This window comes from Erpetoichthys calabaricus, chromosome 8 (assembly GCF_900747795.2).
Source record: "Erpetoichthys calabaricus chromosome 8, fErpCal1.3, whole genome shotgun sequence".
In the NCBI taxonomy this organism is placed as follows: domain Eukaryota; kingdom Metazoa; phylum Chordata; class Cladistia; order Polypteriformes; family Polypteridae; genus Erpetoichthys; species Erpetoichthys calabaricus.
This window is the reverse complement of record NC_041401.2, coordinates 135,515,979-135,538,478: the sequence shown is the minus strand read 5'-3', so window position 1 is coordinate 135,538,478 and position 22,500 is coordinate 135,515,979. Positions and strand designations below refer to the sequence as shown.

The 22,500-nt window shown below is 40.4% G+C and overlaps 1 protein-coding gene across 2 annotated transcripts in view; it reads left to right on the top strand.

The window, feature by feature from the left end:
* Positions 1–22,500, top strand: part of si:ch211-45c16.2 (mitogen-activated protein kinase kinase kinase 13) — a 252,332-nt gene that overhangs the window by 211,115 nt on the left and 18,717 nt on the right. For both annotated transcript variants that reach the window (XM_051931366.1, XM_051931367.1), the window contains 3 exons: positions 4,485–5,199; positions 6,754–6,824; positions 10,847–11,138. In XM_051931366.1, coding sequence (XP_051787326.1) covers positions 4,485–5,199; positions 6,754–6,824; positions 10,847–11,138 — 1,078 coding nt within the window. The remainder of the gene's footprint in view (positions 1–4,484; positions 5,200–6,753; positions 6,825–10,846; positions 11,139–22,500) is intronic.

Below are 22,500 nucleotides of genomic sequence, written 5' to 3'. Positions count from 1 at the left end.
GTAGATAAATGCATATTACTTGTATTGTGGTATTTGTGCCGGACACCACTTAATCATGAAGTACTTAATCATTAAAATGTTCAGTAGAATTACTAAAAAGTAATAAGTAAGAAAACAGGAAATAAAATGACACCACTATACACTGAAAGACTCACATAGAGAAAAATTAAGTATACATCTAAGTCCGATAGACATCACCCATTTGAAGATTAGTCTGGAGGTGTTATACAGTAGGTACTACATCATTTTAAAAACATTTTGAAGTAGAATATTTTGTTTATGTGAGAGACATTATTAAAAGGTGCAAAAGAATTATAGACACCTTGTTTCAAATTACTTTTAGTCAGTGCTCAAAACTAATTAGTGTCAGTTTACCAGCAACCTAGTGACGCTTCTACCAAAAATGTGGAAATGATGCAGAAGACTTTAAGGAAGAAAGCTGTTATTTGTTGCCGTTATAATCGACCATTCTGCCTTTTTTAAATCTGTGCTATATTTAAGTTACACTTAGAGATCTGCATATTGATTTTCATTTGCATGTGTTGAACTATAACACTCTAATCTTCTAGTGACACACTTAGTTTTTATGTATAAATTAGAAGCTTTACTGTAAGCAACATCTTTTTGACTTTCCTCATCTTTCATTTAGATCAATCCCAAAGTGATACTGGTTAGTCTGGATGAGGAGTTGGACAGAAACACCAGACTATATAAAAATTATAGGAATTTACCCCTAAATAATCTAGGAGATCAATGGGAAAGGGACCTCTTTATTACAATTTCAGAAAAGAAATGCAATTTAACTGTTCATAAAATGTGGCTCCCATGTGCCTGTATGCACTACTGACAGTGTCTGGGCATGCTTCTGATGAGGTGGCAAATGGTGTCCTTCAGGATCTCCTCCTAGACCTCGATCAGGGCATCAATGAGCTCCTGGACTCTGTGGTGCTACTAGTTGGTATCAGATGCACCGATACATAATATCCCGGATATTCGTTAGGCCACATGTTCCTTCAGTGCTCTACACTAAACACATTTTGGGCAAAAATATTAGTATACAGTGGAACCTTGGGTCACAACCGTAATTCATTCCAAAACTCTGGTCGCATCCCGATTTGGTCGTGACCCGAAGTAATTTCCCCCATAAGATTGTATGTAAATACAATTAATCCATTCCAGACCATACGAGCTGTATGTAAATATATTTTTTAAAAGATTTTTAAGCACAAAAATAGTTAATTATACCATAGAATGCACAGTGTAATAGTAAACTAAATGTTTACTTACTTCTTCTGTAATGTTTACTTCTTCTGCTTGGGCATGCTCTTGCTCGCTCACGCTTTCTCTCTCTCTCGCTCGCTGCACAGGGAATGCACAGGGAGAGACTGAACATGTGCAGAAATCATCTGCGCATACAAACCGGAAGGGAAACTGGCTTGTTCGTCACCCGAGTGTGTGGTCGTGATGCAAAAGTTTGGCGAACTTTTTGGTAGTAACCCGATTTATATGTGGTTCGTGACCTGAGGTTCCACTGTATCTCTCTGATAGGCTTGGATTAAAATAACTCCAAACAAATTACCAGCAATATTAAGAGTAATACCAGATGGGATAAAAGTGTGCTTTGAAAAAATCAGCTCTGATATCCTATACCACAAGATGTGGCCAAAGACTTATTCTGCTTAACTGGAAGAATCCTAACTCGCTACCTGTAACACAGTGGGAAGTAATGTTATGTTTAAAAAAAAAAAAATAAAAAAAAAAAGCAAATTCTCTCTATGATGATCTGTTCCAAATTTATTTAGAACTTGGCCAGGACTCGTTGTTGTAATTGCAAAGTAAACATGCTGGATATTTGCTCAACCTTTTCATTTATGTATTCTATGTAAAGAATCATTTTAGAGGGGACTTTCTTTGTTGTGTGTGGGTTGTTTGGTAATTTTTGTACAGTATATTTGATACACACTGTTGTACCTGCTATGTTGTATTTACTCAATCGAGTTTAGCTTTTTTAAGTGTTGTTTCTTAAATAAATAAAACCAGCTGACCCGCGGCATAGTATACGCCGCATAATTATTTACTGATGGGTGAACACTTCCTGAAAGACACAGTTGTCCAAATGGGGTGGGTTTGAGGATACGACTGTGAGTGAATGAAAAGATGGAACTCTGGAGAGAGCAACATACAATTGTCCATGACTGAAAACTGGTTTTGGCAGATACAGACTTTTTGAAAGTTTGGCCCTGTGCCTTATTAATTGTCATTGCAATGGCTAATCTAACAGGAAATTGTCTGCGTGTAAAAGTAAAAGGAAAATTTGAATCTGATGGGGTCAGGGAAATCCGGGGAATAAGGACAGTTTGTGAGGTAGCAGCTGCGATAGTTTTACACTCTAGTACATTGCGGTGAATGCTGGTAACAGTCAGTCTAGTGCCATTACAGAGACTTCTTGCTGGCATGAGGTTTCTGAGAAGCATAACGACTGAACCAATTTTAATTTTGAGTTTATGTGGAGGCATGCCAGTGGGAGTAAGACTGCTAAGAAATTCTTCGGGGAATGAAAGTTGATCTGCAGGATCGTCTGTGATGATGGAGTCAATGCTGGTGAAAGTTACTTCGTTGGTAGGGATAAGTTTCAGTGCTTGTTCATTAAGGTGTAGCGAGTCTTCGTTGGTGATGCTTAATATAGCTTGCATACTGAGTTGTTCCAGAGTCACAGTTGAGAAGTTAATGTCGCCATATAGTTGTTGAATGGGATCAGAAATAAAAGGAAAATGATGTGAAGGTAATGTTACAGGTGTTCCGTTTTTCCCATCTCCAACATCGAGGAGCCAATTTGCGAAATCTAGTTCATGAGGAAGAGCTGTCATATTTGTCGTCAGTGTAAGTACATGCATGTGACGCCACAAAGGTTGCTTGTTAATGCAATTGGCGAAAGTATGCGTGGCTCCCGAGCACTTAATGACGGGGAGTATTTGTCGGAAATCGTTGGGGGTGGGCACATGAGCAGGCAGTGCGCATGCCTCGAGAACAAGGGTGGACGCAGGAGGAGGGTTAGAGTTGGCAGGCGGGGCTGTGTCGAGCGTATTGCATGACGCGGGAGGAGGGTTAGAGTTGGCGGGCAGGGCTCTGTTGTGCGTACCCCATGGTCTTATAGTTGGTGGGCGGGGCTCTGTCATGCGTACCCCATGCGCACTGCCTGCTCATGCCTCAAGAGCAAGGGTGGATGCAGGAGGAGGGTTAGAGTTGGTGGGCGGGGCTCTGTCGTGCGTATCGCATGACGCAGGAGGAGGGTTAGAGTTGGTGGGCGGGGCTCTGTTGTGCGTACCCCATGGTCTTAGAGTTGGCGGGCGGGGCTCTCTCATGCGTACCCCATGCGCACTGCCTGCTCATGCCTTGAGAGCAAGGGTGGATGCAGGAGGAGGGTTAGAGTTGGCGGGCGGGGCTCTGTCGTGCGTGCGTGCGTACCCCATGGTCGGACGACTTGGTCTTTTATATATATAGATATAATAAATAACAGCTTTGATTATATCAGTGACTTACTGTAGACTTGCTTTTCTTTCTATTATGGCTCCTTTACTGTAACCAGTATAGGGTCTTAAAGAAATATTGTTGAATTAAATATAATCTTGAAAGGTGTTCCCATATGTCCAATACTAGACACTTACTTATTAAAATACAGTTGTTGCTCACTGTTTTCTCCCTAATGGCTGTGCTTAGATATATTTTACTCATATTAATCACATCCCATTTAGCCTTTTGTGTAGCAATAGTGTGTTCTTTAAAAAAAAAAGGTAAATTGAACAATAAAAATTTAGGATTGATATGGATACTGATGATACGTGTATATGTTCAGATATTAGTGTGCTATTTCTTACAGAAAGTTGGGTAAGATCTTAAACACATGAAGGGAGCCACTAGGGGGATTGCCACAGCATCTGAGACCAGTTTGATACTTATGGTTGGCAAGAGCCCATAATCGGAAGCCTTAGGCAGGCAAAGGCTAACTTTGTCTTTTCTGCCTCACTCAGGCAAAATGAACAGGTAAAGGGATGAAACGCTTTGGACCATGAAATACCTGCTGAGATGCAGAAGGATTTCCAAATCTTGTAGTGCCATTAGAAGTAGTTTCTCACAGTTTTGTGCTTATAGCTTAGTATCTTTGATTTGTACTTTACTCGTTCAGACTAGTATCCAGTTACTCAAACTTGTGGCTATGTGGTATAACAATTCTTAATAAAGCTTTTTTTTATTTATCTCATTTTCAGATAAATGCTGCTGACATTTTGAAATTTGTAATCCCTTTACATCGAGGTGAAACACTGGTTTTTATAATTAATTCCAGCTGTTAACCATTTCTTTTGGACTCCAGGAAAAATGTCTTTTAATGTTATGTAATTTATGTTTCAATTGCTTATTTTTTCACCAAACCTCACCTATCAAAAGTGTCTTCTTAATAAACTGATTACTACTTTTCCTCATCTCAGGCCAGATTTGCTACGTTCTGAAGGGATACCCAGTGTTGAAGTGTTGCCATCCCATTCCCCAGTCTCAGGGAGCCCAAAAGTCTCAACACCACCAAGTAAAACTCGATACCGTGGCAAGACACGTCACCGCCGTGGCAATAGTAAGGGCAGCCACAGTGAGTTCTCAAGCAGTTTGAAAAATGTAACAGCAGAAGAGCAGCAGCCACTGCAGCACAATTACCATCAATATCATCAACTCCCCCATTCTTATGTTCGAAGAGAAGATTCAGTTGCCAATTGTGCCAACAATCTGCGATACTTTGGCCCAGCTGCAGCTTTGAGAAGCCCACACACTGACCATCTCCACCGACGAGTTTCTAGCTCAAGTCCTGATCTTATCTCTACCACCTTAGAAGCTGACTCCCGTCAGAGAGCTGCCTCCGACAGTGCTGGTCAAAACCCTCTATGTTCCTGTTGCCAGGCTCATCCTTATCAAGGCTGCTTGCACTGCCAGGAAAATATAAATATGGAAAGACAATCTGAAAATGGAAGCTGTACAGTCGATCACTTTCCATCATCATCTAGCCATCTAGAGTCCTATGAGAATCCAAAAGAGACGGAGCATGCTGTGACATCTTTGCAAGAAAATGAGTTGGAAAGGGATTATAAAAAGGGAGCTACACATGATATTCCACCTCATTCAAGCATGGCTCGAAAACTTCGGCCCCTTACAAAGGTATGGCATTATAAAGAGGTGTAAAAAAAAAAAAAAAAAAAAAAAGATTTATAAGTAGTTTTTCTCTCTCTGTGTTTTGAATCACAGTGTTTCAGACATTCTTACTAAGTAATGTTTCATTCTCAACAGTGTTTATTAAAATACATAGAGAAAGGCTACATTAAAACATAATAATGTTACTCATAAAGTACAGATTGGATTTGGACACATTGTTTCGAGTCTAATGGTAACGAAGCACATTTCTCCATCCACTGTTAATAGTAAAATAGTAAAAAAAAAACATAGTAAAAAATACTGCAAAGTAAGAGTCCCCTTATTTTGATTACAGTGGACTAGCCATTGGTGTTCTTACGCAATGTATCCTGTTGTCATCCATACCTTAAACAAAGCAGGATTTGGTGACACAGGATAAGAAAGCAGAGACGATGTGTCCATTAGGGGCACATGCTTCCTGGGAATATGTTCCTTTTAGAAATGTATTTCATAATTTGAACCTGAATGTATGTATCTTCAGTAACCATGGCGGAATTAACAAGACAATAGAAATATGGTACAAAAAAAGGGTACATTTAACTTGCTTCAGTGTGCAGTTTTCACTCCTAATATACATACATATATATAAATCAGCCAAATAGAAGCCATTGGAACCGCACAATTATCTTGCAGTTCTTCAGTGGGGTCTTTGATGATGCAGTTCCTCTTTCAGGGGCACACTTTCTTTTTGGCACAGAGTTGATGTCATATCTGTGTCAGTGGGGCTTCTGCCTTTGGGTTTTCCTGGTGAGCCTTCTATACCCACATTGTACCCACTTTACCTCATTCAGTGTGAGCTGTTGGGGTATTCTACTGACCAATACCATATACTTGTATGGATTAGTCCGGCTGAGACCATTTCTGCTGTTGTCTGTCAGATTGCAACAGTGCTCCTTTCCAATCACTAACCTTCATTTACAGCCCATACTGTAGTTTGTTATAGCTGTCTAAAAGATTTTTTTAATGCATAAGTAACAAAAACTAGGCTCACAAATTATAAAATCAGTTATTTTTCAACTCTGGTTACAGGAGGCAAAGCATTTTAGTAGAAATAAATTTAACAACGTAACTAATTTAATCTTGTAAATTTAGAAATATTTGAAAGAGTCATTATGCAGTTTATGAATTTGATAAAACAGGCAATATCTCTCTCACTGATGCTGCTTCATGACCAGGTTAATTCTGTAAAAGCCATTCTGCTTAGTATTAAAGTCAATAATGGCATCTTTCCTCTCGTACTCAGTTAGAGGAGTCTGATACTTCCTTTCTTTTCAAAATGTTTTATGAAGAGGCTTCTGTCACAATAAAAATTAATGCCTTTGAACTGACATTCAGTGATTGTTTACCTTAATTGCTTCATTCTGACTTAATAAACCACATGGATAGAAGGTTACTTCACATACTCTTGTCACATTTGATACTATATGAAAACAAAAGTAGCTGACCAAAAAGACAACTTAATTTTTGTTAATAGTTTTATTAGGTTACTTTCCCAAATCTATTATTTATTTATTTATAAAGAATGGTGAAGAGTCCTCTGAAGAAGAAGAAGGAGAAGTGGATAGTGAAGTGGAATTTCCTCGCAGACGAAGGTAAGTGCTGTTGTAGCAGGCTTTATTCTAAAATTAGTGTATTCCACTTGTAAACATTAGTATGTCTTTGCCATTGTCCAAGAGTGCTTGCTGGAATATTAGCACTTCAAAAAGTTTTTTTGCCATTGTCAAATGCTACCACTAAGTAATGCCAACAATGACATTTAGTTCAATTTTTTTTTATGTGGCACTGTATGCACAAGAGTAGGCTGTCTTGGAAGTGCTGAACATGTTAAGAAAATTCAAAATATCAACAATGATGTGCAGTTTTCATCAAATTACTAAATAATTATTTAATTACTCAGGAGAGATAGCTCATATAGCTGCATTAGAACATTGAACAGACAATAACTGTAGCAGCAATTAAAATAATTTAGTACATTCAGTTCTGTGTGTGATGCAGCACAGTGCTGTAAATGGCTTAAGAGCATTTGCTATTACTGGAATATCTTTTTATTTTTGGACCATTGACATGGCTTTTTAATACCATACTGCTGGTGATAACAAATATTACCAGAATGAACAGCCAAGGGTGTAACTTCATTGTTAGTTGGAAATTTCCAGTCTTCCTCCATGCCAGAAAATGATGCCGTAATGAGGTGAAACTTCTATTGTGTTATTCAAAGAGATGGCAGGAATAGACAGATAGATAGATAGATACTTTATTAATCCCAAAGGGAAATTCACATACTCTAGCACCAGCATACTGATAAAAAACAATATTAAAGAGTGATAAAAATGCAGGTATAACAGACAATAACTTTGTATAATGTTAATGTTTACCTCCCCGGGTGGAATTGAAGAGTCACATAATGTTGGGAAGGAACGATCTCCTCAGTCTGTCAGTGGAGCAGGACAGTGACAGCAGACTGTCGATGAAGCTTCTCCTCTGTCTGGAGATGATACTGTTCAGTGGATGCAGTGGATTCTCCATGATTGACAGGAGCCTGCTCAGTGCCCGTCGCTCTGCCACGAATGTCAAACTGTCCAGCTCCGTGCCTACAATAGAGCCTGCCTTCCTCACCAGTTTGTCCAGGCATGAGGCGTCCCTCTTCTTTATGCTGCCTCCCCAGCACACCACCGCATAGAAGAGGACGCTCACCACAACCGTCTGATAGAACATCTGCAGCATCTTATTGCAGATGTTGAAGGATGCCAGCCCTCTGAGGAAGTATAGTCGGCTCTGTCCTCTCTTGCACAGAGCATCCGTATTGGCAGTTGTATTGGAAGTCCGATGTATATAGGCTGAACAGGACCGGAGAAAGTATAGTCTCCTGTGCTGCTGACCACAATGTCAGACCTGCAGTTCCCGAGACGCACATACTGAGGTCTGTCTGTAAGATAGTCCACGATCCATGCCACCAGGTATGAATCTACTCCCATCGCTGTCAGCTTGTCCCTAAGGAGCAGAAGTTGGATGGTGTTGAAGGCGCTAGAGAAGTCCAGAAACATAATTCTTACTGCACCACTACCTCTGTCCAAGTGGGAGAGGGATTGGTGTAGCATGTAGATGATGGCATCCTCCGCTCCCACCTTCTCCTGGTATGCGAACTGCAGAGGGTTGAGGGCGTGGCAGACCTGTGGCCTCAGGTGGATTTTTCATGGCAATTTTACACTAACATCTTTTTTTTTCTGTTCCAAAATCTTACTCGAGTAAAGACTGACACAATGGGAGGCATTATGTAGTAACTTCAGTATTTTAAACTTAATAGTTCTGTCATAGTATTCATAATGAAAAACTTAAGATACAAGCTGTTCTAATTGTAATATATTGCACACTGTATAAAAATGAGTCATTTAGCATGCAAAATATTAATATACTGTAACTGATCACAACATTTGTGTAGTAACATGAACATAGCTTCAATGAAACAAGCTGAATGTTTATAGTAACTAATGTCTGGCAGGTGTATCATATGAAGCTATCAGAATTCTTTATAAATAGGTGTTATCTATATATATAATTCACAAATTTGACGCCAGAAGGGGAAGACACCCATGAAAGCATGCACACCAAAACAAGACACCCATGAAAGCACGCAGGAAGAGGCGTGGATTCACTAAGCCGCCGACAAGTAGGAAAGAGCCTCGCCAACCAACTCTATGACCATTGGATACGACGACAACTCGCAGAGCCACGCCCACTAACTGGGACGCAACGCCTCGAAAAAAACGGCGTCATTTATGTTCATCTGCTGTACGCTACACATCGACCTCTGAGCCACCTTGAGTTGGGGGCAGCAAGTCTTTGATAGACTGCAACAAAATGATGAAAGTTCGGGCGCATTTTTTTTACACAAGCTGTGTGTGTGTGGGTGGGTGTTAGTTAATTTGTTACTCGAAGGATTTCAAGATTTAATATGCACAGGCGGTAACACTGCAAATGCAGCCCAAATGAACCAAAAATCTTCCACAGTCTCCTTACTGTAAAGCAGCAACACTACCACTGCGCTACAAGACAGAGAATGCAGTTAAAGAATGCACCAGGCTCGATTTTACTTTCACTTCTATTTGGACAACTGTGTTGTTCAAAAAGTGTTCACCCATCAATACATAATTATGCGACATATGATACGCCGTCTGCGGTGGGTTGGCACCCTGCCCGGGATTGGTTCCCTGCCTTGTGCCCTGTGTTGGCTGGGATTGGCTCCAGCAGACCCCCGTGACCCTGTGTTCGGATTCAGCGGGTTGGAAAATGGATGGATGGATGATACGCCGTGAGTTGGCAAGAGCCACGAGTGTTCAGCGGTGTTTCCCAAACTCGGTCCTACTGAACCCCTGTGGCTGCAGTGTTTTCTTCCAACCAGATTCCTAATCATTAATGCCAGTGAAACTCATCTGGGATAAGTCGGTTTTTCAAACGCAGTCATGTAGCAGATTAGCTGGATGTAATAATCCGAGATGAATGCGCACCTCCACACTGAGTGAAAACACAATGTATATCGCTGCAACAAAATGATGAAAGAACGGGCGCATTTTTTCACACAAGCTGAGTGGGTGGGTGTTAGTTAGTTAATTAGTTACTCAAAGGAATTCAAGATTTAATATGCACAAGCGGTAACACTGCAAAAACAGCCCAAACCAGGAAAGACAGCTGGCAAAAAGTCACCAACAAACTAAACGTGTGTGCATTGTACTTACTGAAACCAGCGTTACGGATTTTGCAAATGTTAATTTTTTTCCCTCAGCTTAAAAAACATTGAAAAAGCGGGTTGGTTTGCAGCGTGTAAAACAGTTTGTTTGTCACGGATAATTTGCTATCCACACAGGGAGGAACCAGGAAGCGAACCCACAATCTTCCACTGTCTCCTTACTGCAAAGCAGCCGTACTACTACACCGCCACAAGGCAGTTAAAGAAGTTATATTTATATTTTTTACACATCACACACTAGAAGCTGCTGACGAACCCTTCTCTTCGTTGTCAGTCTGTAGCTGCGAAAAAATAAAACCAATACCAGTTTTAACAGACGTCATTGAAGTGTATCATAAGTTTCTGTAACGTTAATGAAAATGGCCAGGAGGTGTCACTAGATAAGTGAGTGTTAAATGCTTCGAAACTTCGATACGATTTCCGACACAATTGCTTCAAACGTGTTGATGCTTCACGAGGCTTCACCCCGCCCATCACTACTCACACGTTACTGAACGAGAAATCAGCAGACTAGCATGACGGATGGGGCGTAATGGACGTCCTTCCCCTCTCCTCCAGATTTTTCAAATGTTAATTTTTTCCCTGTGCTTAAAAATCATTAAAAACCCAGCCTGATTATGCGGCGTATGGTACGCCGCGGGTTGGCTAGTATTTTATATTTAATAGTATCTTTTGTAACAGTGCAAATGTTATACCACTGTGGCACATGTTACTTGGCTAATGTGCATCCCATATTATCTCTCATTAATTTCAGCAATTTGTTCTTTCCTGTTTACCTAAAAATAGCAAAACTAGAAGAAAAGCAGAAATAATTCTTTATTTCAAATGTATTGAAATGTAAGTAACAGTGTTCCTTTTTCCCTCCCTTAGACCTCACCGCTGCATGAGCAGTTTCCAGTCGTATTCTACATTTAGCTCTGAAAACCTCTCAGTCTCAGATGGAGAAGAAGGCAACACCAGTGACCACTCTAATAGTGGTCCCCTTGATGGGTTGAACAACAGTCAAGAGGAACGGCTAGATGAGCTTTTATCACAGACTCCAGAATTACCTATTGACATATCCACACAGTCTGATGGACTATCTGATAAAGAGTGTGTTGTACGCCGGGTCAAAACACAGATTTCCTTGGGTAAACTCTGTGCTGATGAACACAGTTATGAAGTAAGTCTTTTATACATCTTATTTATGTGTTAAATTATTACCTGTTAATCTGTCCGAACATCAGAAAAACTGCAAGAAATAGGCACTCTTTACAGAAAGAATAAACTCCTGGAATACAAGATATTTAGTAATCGTTACCTAATGTGTGTGTATACTGTGTGTATGTATGTATGTATATATATATATTATATATATGTGTATATGTATATATACAGCATATATACAGTATATATGTGTGTGTGTGTATATATATATATATATATATATATATATATATACACACACACACAGTGATCCCTCACTATATCACGCTTCGACTTTCGCGGCTTCACTCTATCGTGATTTTTTTCTCATACACACGTCACTACGCATGCGCTTTCTAGGAACTTTTATCTAAGCCCCACGATGGCTCCTAAACGTGCTGCTTTTTCTAAGCCTTCTGACAATGAAACTAAGCGGCGGAGGAAGATGCTTACCATTCAGGAGAAGGTGAAACTGTTGGATATGATCAAAGATGGCAATACCCTACAAAAGCCTCCTCACGCATATGAAAAGACAGCGCCAGCAACTGCCTATCAAGATGTTCTTCAGCCGCGCACCCAGACACCCACTGCCTACTCCTAGTACTCCTTCAGCGGAAGAAAACGACGCACCTGCTGAAGATACTGCACCACCTTGTCACGCTTGGGTCACAGATTTGCACAGAGACACAGGAGGTTGTAGAAAAAAAAGAACTTTATTCAAAGCACTGCAAACAAACATTTGTCTCTTTTCAAAAGTGTAAACGTGCTCCATGACAAGTCAGAGATGACAGTTCCGCCAGGAGCAGAGAATGTCTGAGAGAGAGAGAAAAATAAAACAACCAATTCCAAAGCTGAGAGGCGCTGCACAATACTTTTAAGTAAGCGGAGTACCACGTGAGAGGTTTATCACGCGTTATAGCGCAAGTAAGAAGGGTAAGAAGCAATGTGAAGGTAGACTGTCGGCTGTTTCACTGGTTTTCCCAGGGGTGTCTGTGTCCTCTGAGGGTGCGATCAGCGCTCCAGCTTACAACCTGAAGACTCTCCTACTGAGCTCATGCCTTCATAGGTTAGTGGTTGTGTGTAAGAACTGTGTGTGTGTGTGTGTGTGTGTGTGTGTAATTAAATGTACAGTACAATAATAATAATATGATATTTGTAACGTCTAATATGTCTTATTTTCTTATTTTGTCTAATATATTGGGTAATACGAGTGTAATGGTGACTAAAGGGTGTTATTTCATGTCTAGAGGGCTCTAATAATGTTAAAAAACGTATTTAGAAGGTCGTAAACAGGTTTTCTATACTCTGTGAAAATATTCGATTTATAAATAAAGAATCCTACTTTGCGAAAATTCATTTATCGTGGTAGAGTCTGGAACGGATTAACTGTAATAAATGAGGGTTCACTGTGTGTATTAGGGGTGGGCGGTATGACCAAAATTCTATATCACGGTATTTTTCTAAATTATCCCGGTTTCACGGTATTGGACGGTATTTTTTTCCCCATGCATGAGTGAATGTTAACCACATTTTCCACTGCAATTACTGCAGTAGACTGGCTAAGAATAACCTATTCCACTGTTATGAGAATTGTACATTGTACAAAAAAACATTTTAATGTGCACACAAGTATTAATACATGTTTGCATGGCCCCATAAAGTGATAGTTTTCAAGGGGTTGACACTAATGAAGAGAAGGAATCACATTGCATGACAGTTGCAGTCAAAATATAGAACCTTTTTATTGAACAAATTTTGCAAAAACTTAAACTATGATTTTGACAACATATTTTCAACCATCCAAAGAGGCATTTAGATTTAGTAAAATATCCAGAGGTGCTTGTCAAAAGTTGTATTGCACTGAACATGTCTTAGAAAAGGAATAAATAGTAAATATTTTTTGTAAACCAACTACACTTTGTTAATGTTAACCATCTCTGTCCACTGACACGTTAAAGTGACTTTTTCAACAACTTTACCATCAATAAACTGCATAATATTTAAACTAATAAATAATAACAATAAAATAAATACTAGTATTATTACTGATAGCTGCACTATTACTTCAAGACTTCAAGCCCAGGTGCATTACACAGTATTCACCAAATTAAAATAAAATAAAATAAAACAAGTGCAACTTTGTGATGACATCCTTACCAACTGTACCATCATTTAGGCAAACTGCATTAATATGGACCTTGCTTCAAGCTAAGCTATATACATAAATAAAATAACTGCAACTTGCATTTACTGTATAATGCTATTTGTGGTATAGCCCTACGGAAGTGCATTAGGGCCACGGTGAAGAAAAAAAAATACAGTAAAGAGGGAAGAAAAAAAACAAACTACCGGTATATGTCAAGAATAAAGTCGACATGCTGACTTCATTCTCGACATTTCCACTTTAATTTTGACGATTATGTCAAGATTAAAGTCGACATTTCCACTTTATTTTCATAGTTTACTTCATAATTAAAGTAGAATGTCATAAACTAAACTTCATCTTAAAATCAATGTTTAATTTACTCGATTTTCTCAAACCCCGTCATAAGTTAATGCAGCACATTAAATGCTTTGTGTTGTGTTCCCTGACCCAGTTGTTAATCACTATGCTTCTTAAATTGACTTCCTCCGCACTAAGAGGAGGCAGCAATCACCACACAGAATCCATTCATTTCATGGTATTCCTGCTCTCTAAAAATTTAGAATTCTAAGATAAATACTTGATATCATTTTCATGATGAAATGCATTAAAGCAGGTATTAAACAAGCACGGTAGTGAGGCGGTAGTGCTGCTCCCTGGCAGTAAGGGGTCCCCAGGTGTACGTTCAGTGTAGAGACCTTTATGGCAGGTGTGACGAGGCTCCAAAAAACTGGATGTATGAATGGGTATTGCACAGGTTTAACTTAAATATTGTGTAAATGTTGGGTTTGTGATGTGGTGGTCGGAGACACAAACACAGAATTCAATGCATGTTCTTCTGAGAGGACTTTCTTTATTGCACGCGTGCTGTCTGCCTGACGTACCAAAACCCCAGTTCCTATCCTTCCTTTTACTTTCTCCACATAACCAATCACCACACGATAAATGTCTTTGTGAAATTGAAACTAGTTATAAAAGCCCACGGAGTGTTCAGAACTTTAAAAATATCTTCGCTATACATGTTTAATTATGCCATCTGTTCAGGGTTGCTCCCATCCCAGCTAGCATTGTGTGCGAGGCAGGAGCAAATCCTGAACGAGTCGCTAGCACATCACAGGGTTAATACGAGCAAAACATACACTAGAAGGGTCAATATAGCATAACAAAACCCCACATCCTACATGACTTTGAAAGGAAACTGAAGCACGCCGAGTAAACCCACCAGAAACAAATGCAAATTCAAAGCAGGGAACACCCAGGACCCCTTTGCTGCGAGGCAGCAGTGTAACCTCCATGATTAATACATGCTTTGATGCATTTCATCATGAAAATGATATCAAGTATTTATCTTAGCATTGTAAATGTTCTGAGAGCAGGAATATCATGAAGTGAATGTATTCTGTGCGGCGATCGCTGCGGGTGCCTCCTCAGTACAAGAGGAAGTCAGTTTAAGAAGCACGTAATTGATTTAACATGGCTCGGGGAACACTTAACACAAAGCATTTAATGTGCTATATAACTTATGACAGGGTTTGAGAAAATCTAGTAAATTAAATATTCATTTTACGATGTTCTACTTTAATGGCAAATTACGTGAATAAAGTCAACATGTCGACTTTAATCTTGATATAAACGGCGAGAATAAAGTAGAAATGTTGAGAATAAAGTCAACATGTCGTCACACTATTACACAGTACCCAGGTACATTACACAGTATTGAAAACAAATAAAACAAGTACAACTTGGCTTGCAGTATTATCCAGAAGTATAGAAACAGTATTTACACATTTGAACATAATGGTCCACATCTGACCTTTTAAAACCAAAGCATCTCCAGATAACGGACGCGACTCCTTTTTTTCGGCAAAAGTTATTCTGTGTCATCATGTTCAACTTTATCGTCTGCTACAGCTTCAGTTTCAGTTTTGGAATGTTCTCTGTCCATTTTCAGAGTGCAATACCTACAATACCACTACCTATTTAGCGGTGTAGCAGTGAAAAAGAGCCCCCGTGCAACACCGCTGTGATCAGATAGATAGATAGATAGATACTTTATTAATCCCAGGGGGAAATTCACATACTCCAGCAGCAAAAAATATTAAATTAAAGAGTAATAAAAAATGCAGGTAAAAAAAAAACAGACAATAACTTGAATAATGTTCAACGTTTACCCCCTCTGGTGGAATTGAAGAGTCGCATAGTTTGGGGGAGGAATGATCTTCTCAGTCTGTCAGTGGAGCAGGACAGTGACAGCAGTCTGTCGCTGAAACTGCTCCTCTGTCTGGAGATGACACTGTTTAATGGATGTAGTGGATTCTCCATAATTGATAGGAGCCTGCTGAGTGCCCGTTGCTCTGCTACGGATGTCAAACCGTCCAGCTCTATGCCAACAATAGAGCCTGCCTTCCTCACTAGTTTGTCCAGGCGTGAGGCATCCTTCTTCTTAATGCTGCCTCCCCAGCACACCACTGCGTAGAAGAGGGCACTCGCCACAACCATCTGATAGAACATCTGCAGCATCTTAATGCAGATGTTGAATGATGCCAGTCTTCTAAGAAAGTACAGGCGGCTCTGTCCTTTCTTGCACAGAGAATCAGTATTGGCAGTCCAGTCCAATTTATCGTCCAGCTGCACTCCCAGGGATTTATAGGTCTGCACCCTCTGCACACAGTCACCTCTGATGATCACGGGGTCCATGAGGGGCCTGGGTCTCCTAAAATCCACCACCAGTTCCTTGGTTTTGCTGGTGTTCAGTTGTAGGTGGTTTAAGTCGCACCATTTAACAAAGTCCTTGATGAGGTTTCTATACTCCTCCTCCTGCCCACTCCTGATGCAGCCCACGATAGCAGTGTCATCAGCAAACTTTTGCACGTGGCAGGACTCCGAGTTATATTGGAAGTCCGATGTATATAGGCTGAACAGGACCGAAGAAAGTACAGTCCCCTGCGGCGCTCCTGTGTTGCTGACCACAATGTCAGATCTGCAATTCCCGAGACGCACATACTGAGGTCTGTTTGTAAGATAGTCCACGATCCATGCCACCAGGTATGAATCTACTCCCATCTCTGTCAGCTTGTCCCTAAGGAGCAGAGGTTGGATGGTGTTGAAGGCGCTAGAGAAGTCTAGAAACATAATTCTTACAGCGCCACTGCCTCTGTCCAAGTGGGAGAGGGATCGATGTAGCATATAGATGATGGCATCTTCCGCTCCCACCTTCTCCTGGTATGCGAACTGCAGAGGGTCAAGGGCGTGTTGGACCTGTGGCCTCAGGTGGTGAAGCAGCAGCCGCTCCATGGTCTTCATCACATGTGATGTTAGAGCGACAGGCCGGAAGTCATTCAGCTCACCAGGACGTGATACCTTTGGAACTGGGGTGATGCAAGATGTTTTCCAAAGCCTCGGGACTTTTCCCTGTTCCAGGCTCAGGTTAAAGATGCGCTGTAGAGGACCCCCCAGCTCTGATGCACAGACCTTCAGCAGTCGTGGCGATACTCCATCTGGACCTGCTGCTTTGCTGGCACGAAGTTTCCTCAGCTCTCTGCTCACTTGCGCTGCTGTAATTGTGGGTGGGGATGTCTCTCCTATCAGCAGAAGGATGTGTAGAGAGTGCAGTACTCCGAGGTGAGAGTGGGTTAGGGTGGTCAAACCTGTTAAAGAAGATGTTCATTTGGTTTGCTCTCTTCACATCTCTCTCGATGGTGGTACCCCGCTTCGAGCTGCAGCCAGTGATGATCTTCATCCCATCCCACACTTCCTTCATGCTGTTGTTCTGCAACTTCTGCTCCAGCTTTCTCCTGTAGTGCTCTTTCGCCGCCCTGAGCTGGACTCGGAGTTCCTTCTGCACGCGCTTGAGCTCATGCTGATCACCATCTTTAAAGGCCCTTTTCTTCTGGTTCAAAAGGCCCTTGATGTCACTTGTAATCCATGGCTTGTTGTTAGCATAGCAGCGTACAGTTCTTACTGGAACTACAGTGTCCATACAGAAGTTGATGTAGTCAGAAGTGCAGTCAACAACCTCCTCAATGTTCTCACTATGTGATCCCTGCAGGATATCCCAGTCTGTAGTTCCAAAACATTGTCTCAGAGCATTCTCAGCCTCCGGGGTCCACTTCCTGAATGATCGTGTGGTCACAGGTAGGATTCTCACTTTTGGTTTGTAGTGAGGCTGAAGCAGAACCAGGTTATGATCTCCTTTCCCAAGCGCAGGCAGCAGGGTGGCACTGTATGCGTCTTTAACGTTTGCATACAGTAAATCAATAGTCTTATTTCCCCGGAAATGTATTGGACTGTATTGGACAAGTGATGAGCAGTGCCGGGTTGTCTCCACACATACCACTTAGAATTAAGGCCAAAAAGTTCTATCTTGGTCTCATCAGACCAGAGAATCTTATTTCTCACCATCTCAGAGTCCTTCAGGTGTCTTTTAGCAAACTCCATGCGGGCTGTCATGTGTCTTGCACTGAGGTATGTGTGGAGGCAACCAGGCACTGCTCATCACTTGTCCAATACAGTCCCCACAGTGAAGCATGGCGGTGGCAGCATCATGCTGTGGGGGGTGTTTTTCAGCTGCAGGGACAGGACGATTGGTTGCAATCGAGGGAAAGATGAATGCGGCCAAGTACAGGGATATCCTGGACAAAAACCTTCTCCAGAGTGCTAAGGACCTCAGACTGGGCCGAAGGTTTACCTTCCAACAGGACAATGACCCTAAGCACACAGCTAAAATAACGAAGGAGTGGCTTCACAACAACTCTGTGACTGTTCTTGAATGGCCCAGCCAGAGCCCTGACTTAAACCCAATTGAGTATCTCTGGAGAGACCTAAAAATGGCTGTCCACCAACGTTTACCATCCAACCTGACAGAACTGGAGAGGATCTGCAAGGAGGAATGGCAGAGGATCCCCAAATCCAGGTGTGAAAAACTTGTTGCATCTTTCCCAAGAAGACTCATGGCTGTATTAGCTCAAAAGGGTGCTTCAACTAAATTCTGAGCAAAGGGTCTGAATACTTAGGACCATGTGATATTTCAGTTTTTCTTTTTTAATAAATCTGCAACAATTTCAAAAATTCTTTTTTTTTTGTCTGTCAATATGGGGTGCTGTGTGTACATTAATGAGGGAAAAAATTAATTTAAATGATTTTAGCAAATGGCTGCAATATGACAAAGAGTGAAAAATTGAAGGGGTTTTGAATACTTTCCGTACCCACTGTATATATATATGTGTGTGTATATGTATATATATATATATATATATATATATACATATATATATATATATATATATATATATATATATATGTATATATATATATGTGTGTGTGTATATATATATATATATATATGTGTGTGTGTATATATATATATATAAAAAAAATTTGGCAGGCGCATTCCTTACAGCTTACTTACAAAAGTTAGGCAGGTTTCATTTCGAAATTCTACGCGTAATGGTCATAACTGGAACCTGTTTTTTGTCCATATACTCTAATGGAGGAGGCGGAGTCACGTATCACGTCATCACGTATTACGCCTCCTACGTGATCACGTGAAGTGAAAACAAGGAAGAGATTTACAGCACGAGTCAAACGCGGGAACGAAGGTAAATGACGTTAATTGTTGAGTGTCTTTTAATACTGTGTAAGCATACATATTAACAGATGTGCAATTAAACGTGTGCATTTACAGGGTGATTTCTCAGGCTTAAAAGCTTGCCTTTTATCAAACGCGGGATCAAAGGTAAATGACGTTGTTGAGTGTCTTTTAATACTGTGTAAGTATACATATTAACACATGTGCAATTAAACGTGTGCATTTACAGGGTGATTTCTCAGGCTTAAAAGCTCGCCTTTTATTAAAAAGGTAAATGCTGTTTTCATTCTGAAGGGCACAAACCACGTTAGATTTCATGCTCAAGAGTAAGCTCAGCACACAGCTTGGTCATATTACAACCGGAAGGGTGAACTGACAATATGGTATACAAAGAGATCCTTAAGAAATAATTATTGATTCATTTTCCCTCAGTTTAACACTAGAATTACCAGAGCCTACGAAAAAACTCGTATATCCGGCCCACCTTAAATCGCTTCTTAAATCCGTTCACACCTCTCCGCCAGCATCCTTTGTCCTCTAAATGTGCTGATAAAAGACAAGCTGCCAGCAGCCGGCTATTCCATCCCCCCACCGACTTAGAACGTGAGCGAAGTTTTCCCAGCTCACGCCTTGATTGATTATGTGTGAGTGAAGTGGAGTTTTACAGTGGAAATAACAGATCATTATTCTAAAGTAATCTGTGTAAACACATTGTTAAAACAGAAACTTTGTCATATTTTAGTAATAAATGTTACAAAATGTAGTAAACATAAACTATAGAATGTATAAAGCCCGAGTTCCAAAGATCAAATAAACACTTTCACAAAAGCTTCAAGGACAATACAACAGCCTCTGTGGCGCAGCGCGTTAAGATTTGACTCTCAGAGCACAACAACTCTGCCGCCATTCAGACCTGAGTTTGATTCCCCGCTAGGGATAAAATGTTTTTTTTTTTTTTTTTCTTTTTAACCTCAAACGGACATAAAATTTATAAATTGGTATGCACTGTCAGTTAATGAGATCGTTATATTTTCATGTGGGATTCTCCTTTTAAAATATTTTTTTAACAATTGAGACTGCAATTAACAGGAACAACTGTCCTTATAACTGTTATTTTTAAGATCCATAACACACAGACAGACAGAGCCTGCGTAATAGAGAGACAGACAGGCAGAGATATATAAATAAACAGGGAAGGCACATGTACTGAAAGAAAAAAAAGAACATGTGCGTTGTCCTTGCTGCACTGAATAAGCGCAGGCGCTCTAACATCACCCCTCCCCCGATCTTACTTAGAGAGTCAGGGACAACGCACATGTTGTTCTTTTTTTCTTTCAGTACACGTGGCTTCCCTGTTTATTTATATATCTAGTGACTTCTCTGCCTGTCTGTCTCTCTATTACGCAGTGCTCTGTCTGTCTGTGTGTTATGGATCTTAAAAATAAGTTATAAGGACAGTTGTTCCTGTTAATTGCAGTCTCAATTGTTAAAAAAATATTTGAAAAGGTGCATCCCACATGAAAATATAACGATCTCAGTAAATGACAGTGCATACCAATGTATAAATTTTATGTCCGTTTGAGGTTTAAAAGAAAAGAAAAAAAAAAGCAACACTTTATCCCCAGCGGGGATTCGAACTCAGGTCTGTGAGGCAAGGAAAAGCTGCTCTGCGCTAAGAGGCAAATCTTAACGCGCTGCGCCACAGAAGCTGTTTAATTTTTTTTTGAAGCTTTTGTGAAAGTGTTTATTTGATCTTTGGAACTCGGGCTTTATATATTCTATAGTTTATGCCTACTACATTTTGTAACATTTATTACTAAAATATGAAAGTTTCTGTTTTTACAATGTGTTTACACAGATTACTTTAGAATAATGATGTCTTATTTCCACTGTAAAACTCCACTTCACTCCCACATAATCAATCAAGGCGTGAGCTGGGAAAACTTCGCTCACGTTCTAAGTCGGTGGGAGGATGGAGTAGCCGGCTGCTGGCAGCTTGTCTTTTATCAGCACATTTAGAGGACAAAGGATGCTGGCGGAGAGGTGTGAACGGATTTAAGAAGCGATTTAAGGTGGGCCGGATATACGAGTTTTTTCGTAGGCTCTGGTAATTCTAGTGTTAAAAAGGTTTACTTTTCTTCTTAATAAAAATTTTAAAGCGGTACTTCGCCGCTGCAAAGCGCGGGTATTTTGATATATATCAAAATATATCGTGTCATCACGCCTCCCATGTAAGCACGTGAACTGACCCGCTGCCGTTTGCAATGCCATATTCGCGAGATACAAGCTTAATGACAAGACACGAGGTATAAACGACAGTTTGGATCACTTTGGGACAGAGTTAAAATTGCTGTGGCCAGAAACTTTTAACTGCCGGATCTTAGCTAACATTAAATAAACCCGTGGACATCGCAACATCACACAAGACAGCGGCTCACGTGAAGTGACTGAACGCAGCAGGAGTGATCACTTCAATGAATCAAACCTATTCAAAAAACACATTTCACAATTGATAAGGTACGAAAACGATAGATAGATAGATACTTTATTAATCCCAATGGGAAATTCACAATATGAAACCGATTGTGGATTTCCGTACAGCCACTGAAACTTTGTGACGACACGAGACTTCAGGTGACGTGTCTGCAAAAGAACCTCATTCAGGCAACTATTTTTACTGGCGGTGGCTCAGGGGAGAGAGTTTTTATTCCTCGCATCCCCGTTATACCCTCTGATCTCCAATTTCAATTCAAACGCCTCCAATTTACACTAAGGCTGTGCTTAGCAATGACAATTAATAAGTCTCCGTTGTTGAGTGTCTTTTAATACTGTGTAAGCATAGATATTAACACATGTGCAATTAAACGTGTGCATTTACGGGGTGATTTCTCAGGCTTAAAAGCTCGCCTTTTATTAAAAAGCTAAATGCAAACTGTTTTCATTCTGAAGGGCACAAACCACGTTAGATTTCATGCTCAAGAGTAAGCTCAGCACACATCTTGGTCATATTAGAACCGGAAGAGCGAACTGACAACATGGTATACAAAGAGATCCTTAAGAGATAATTATTGATTCATTTTCCCTCAGTTTAAAAAGGTTTACTTTTCTTCTTAATAAAAATTTTAAAGCAGTACTTCGCCGCTGCCAAGCGCGGGTATTTTGATATATATCAAAATATATCGCGTCATCACGCCTCCCATGTAAGCACGTGAACTGACCTGCTGCCGTTTGCAATGCCATATTCGCGAGATACAAGTTTAATGAGAAGACACGAGGTTTAAACGACAGTTTGGATCACTTTGTGACTGAGTTAAAATTGCTGTAGCGAGAAACTTTTAACTGCCGGGTCTTAGCTAACATTAAATAAACCCGTGGACATCGCAACATCACACAAGAGAGCGGCTCACGTGAAGTAACTGAACGCACCAGGAGTGATCACTTCCATGAATCAAACCTATTCAAAAACACATTACCTAACTGCTAACGTGCGAAAACAATATGAAACCGATTGTGGATTTGCGTATAGCCACTGAAACTTTGTGACGGCACGAGACTTCTGGTCACGTGTCTGCAAAAGAACCTCATTCAGGCAACTATTTTTACTGGCGG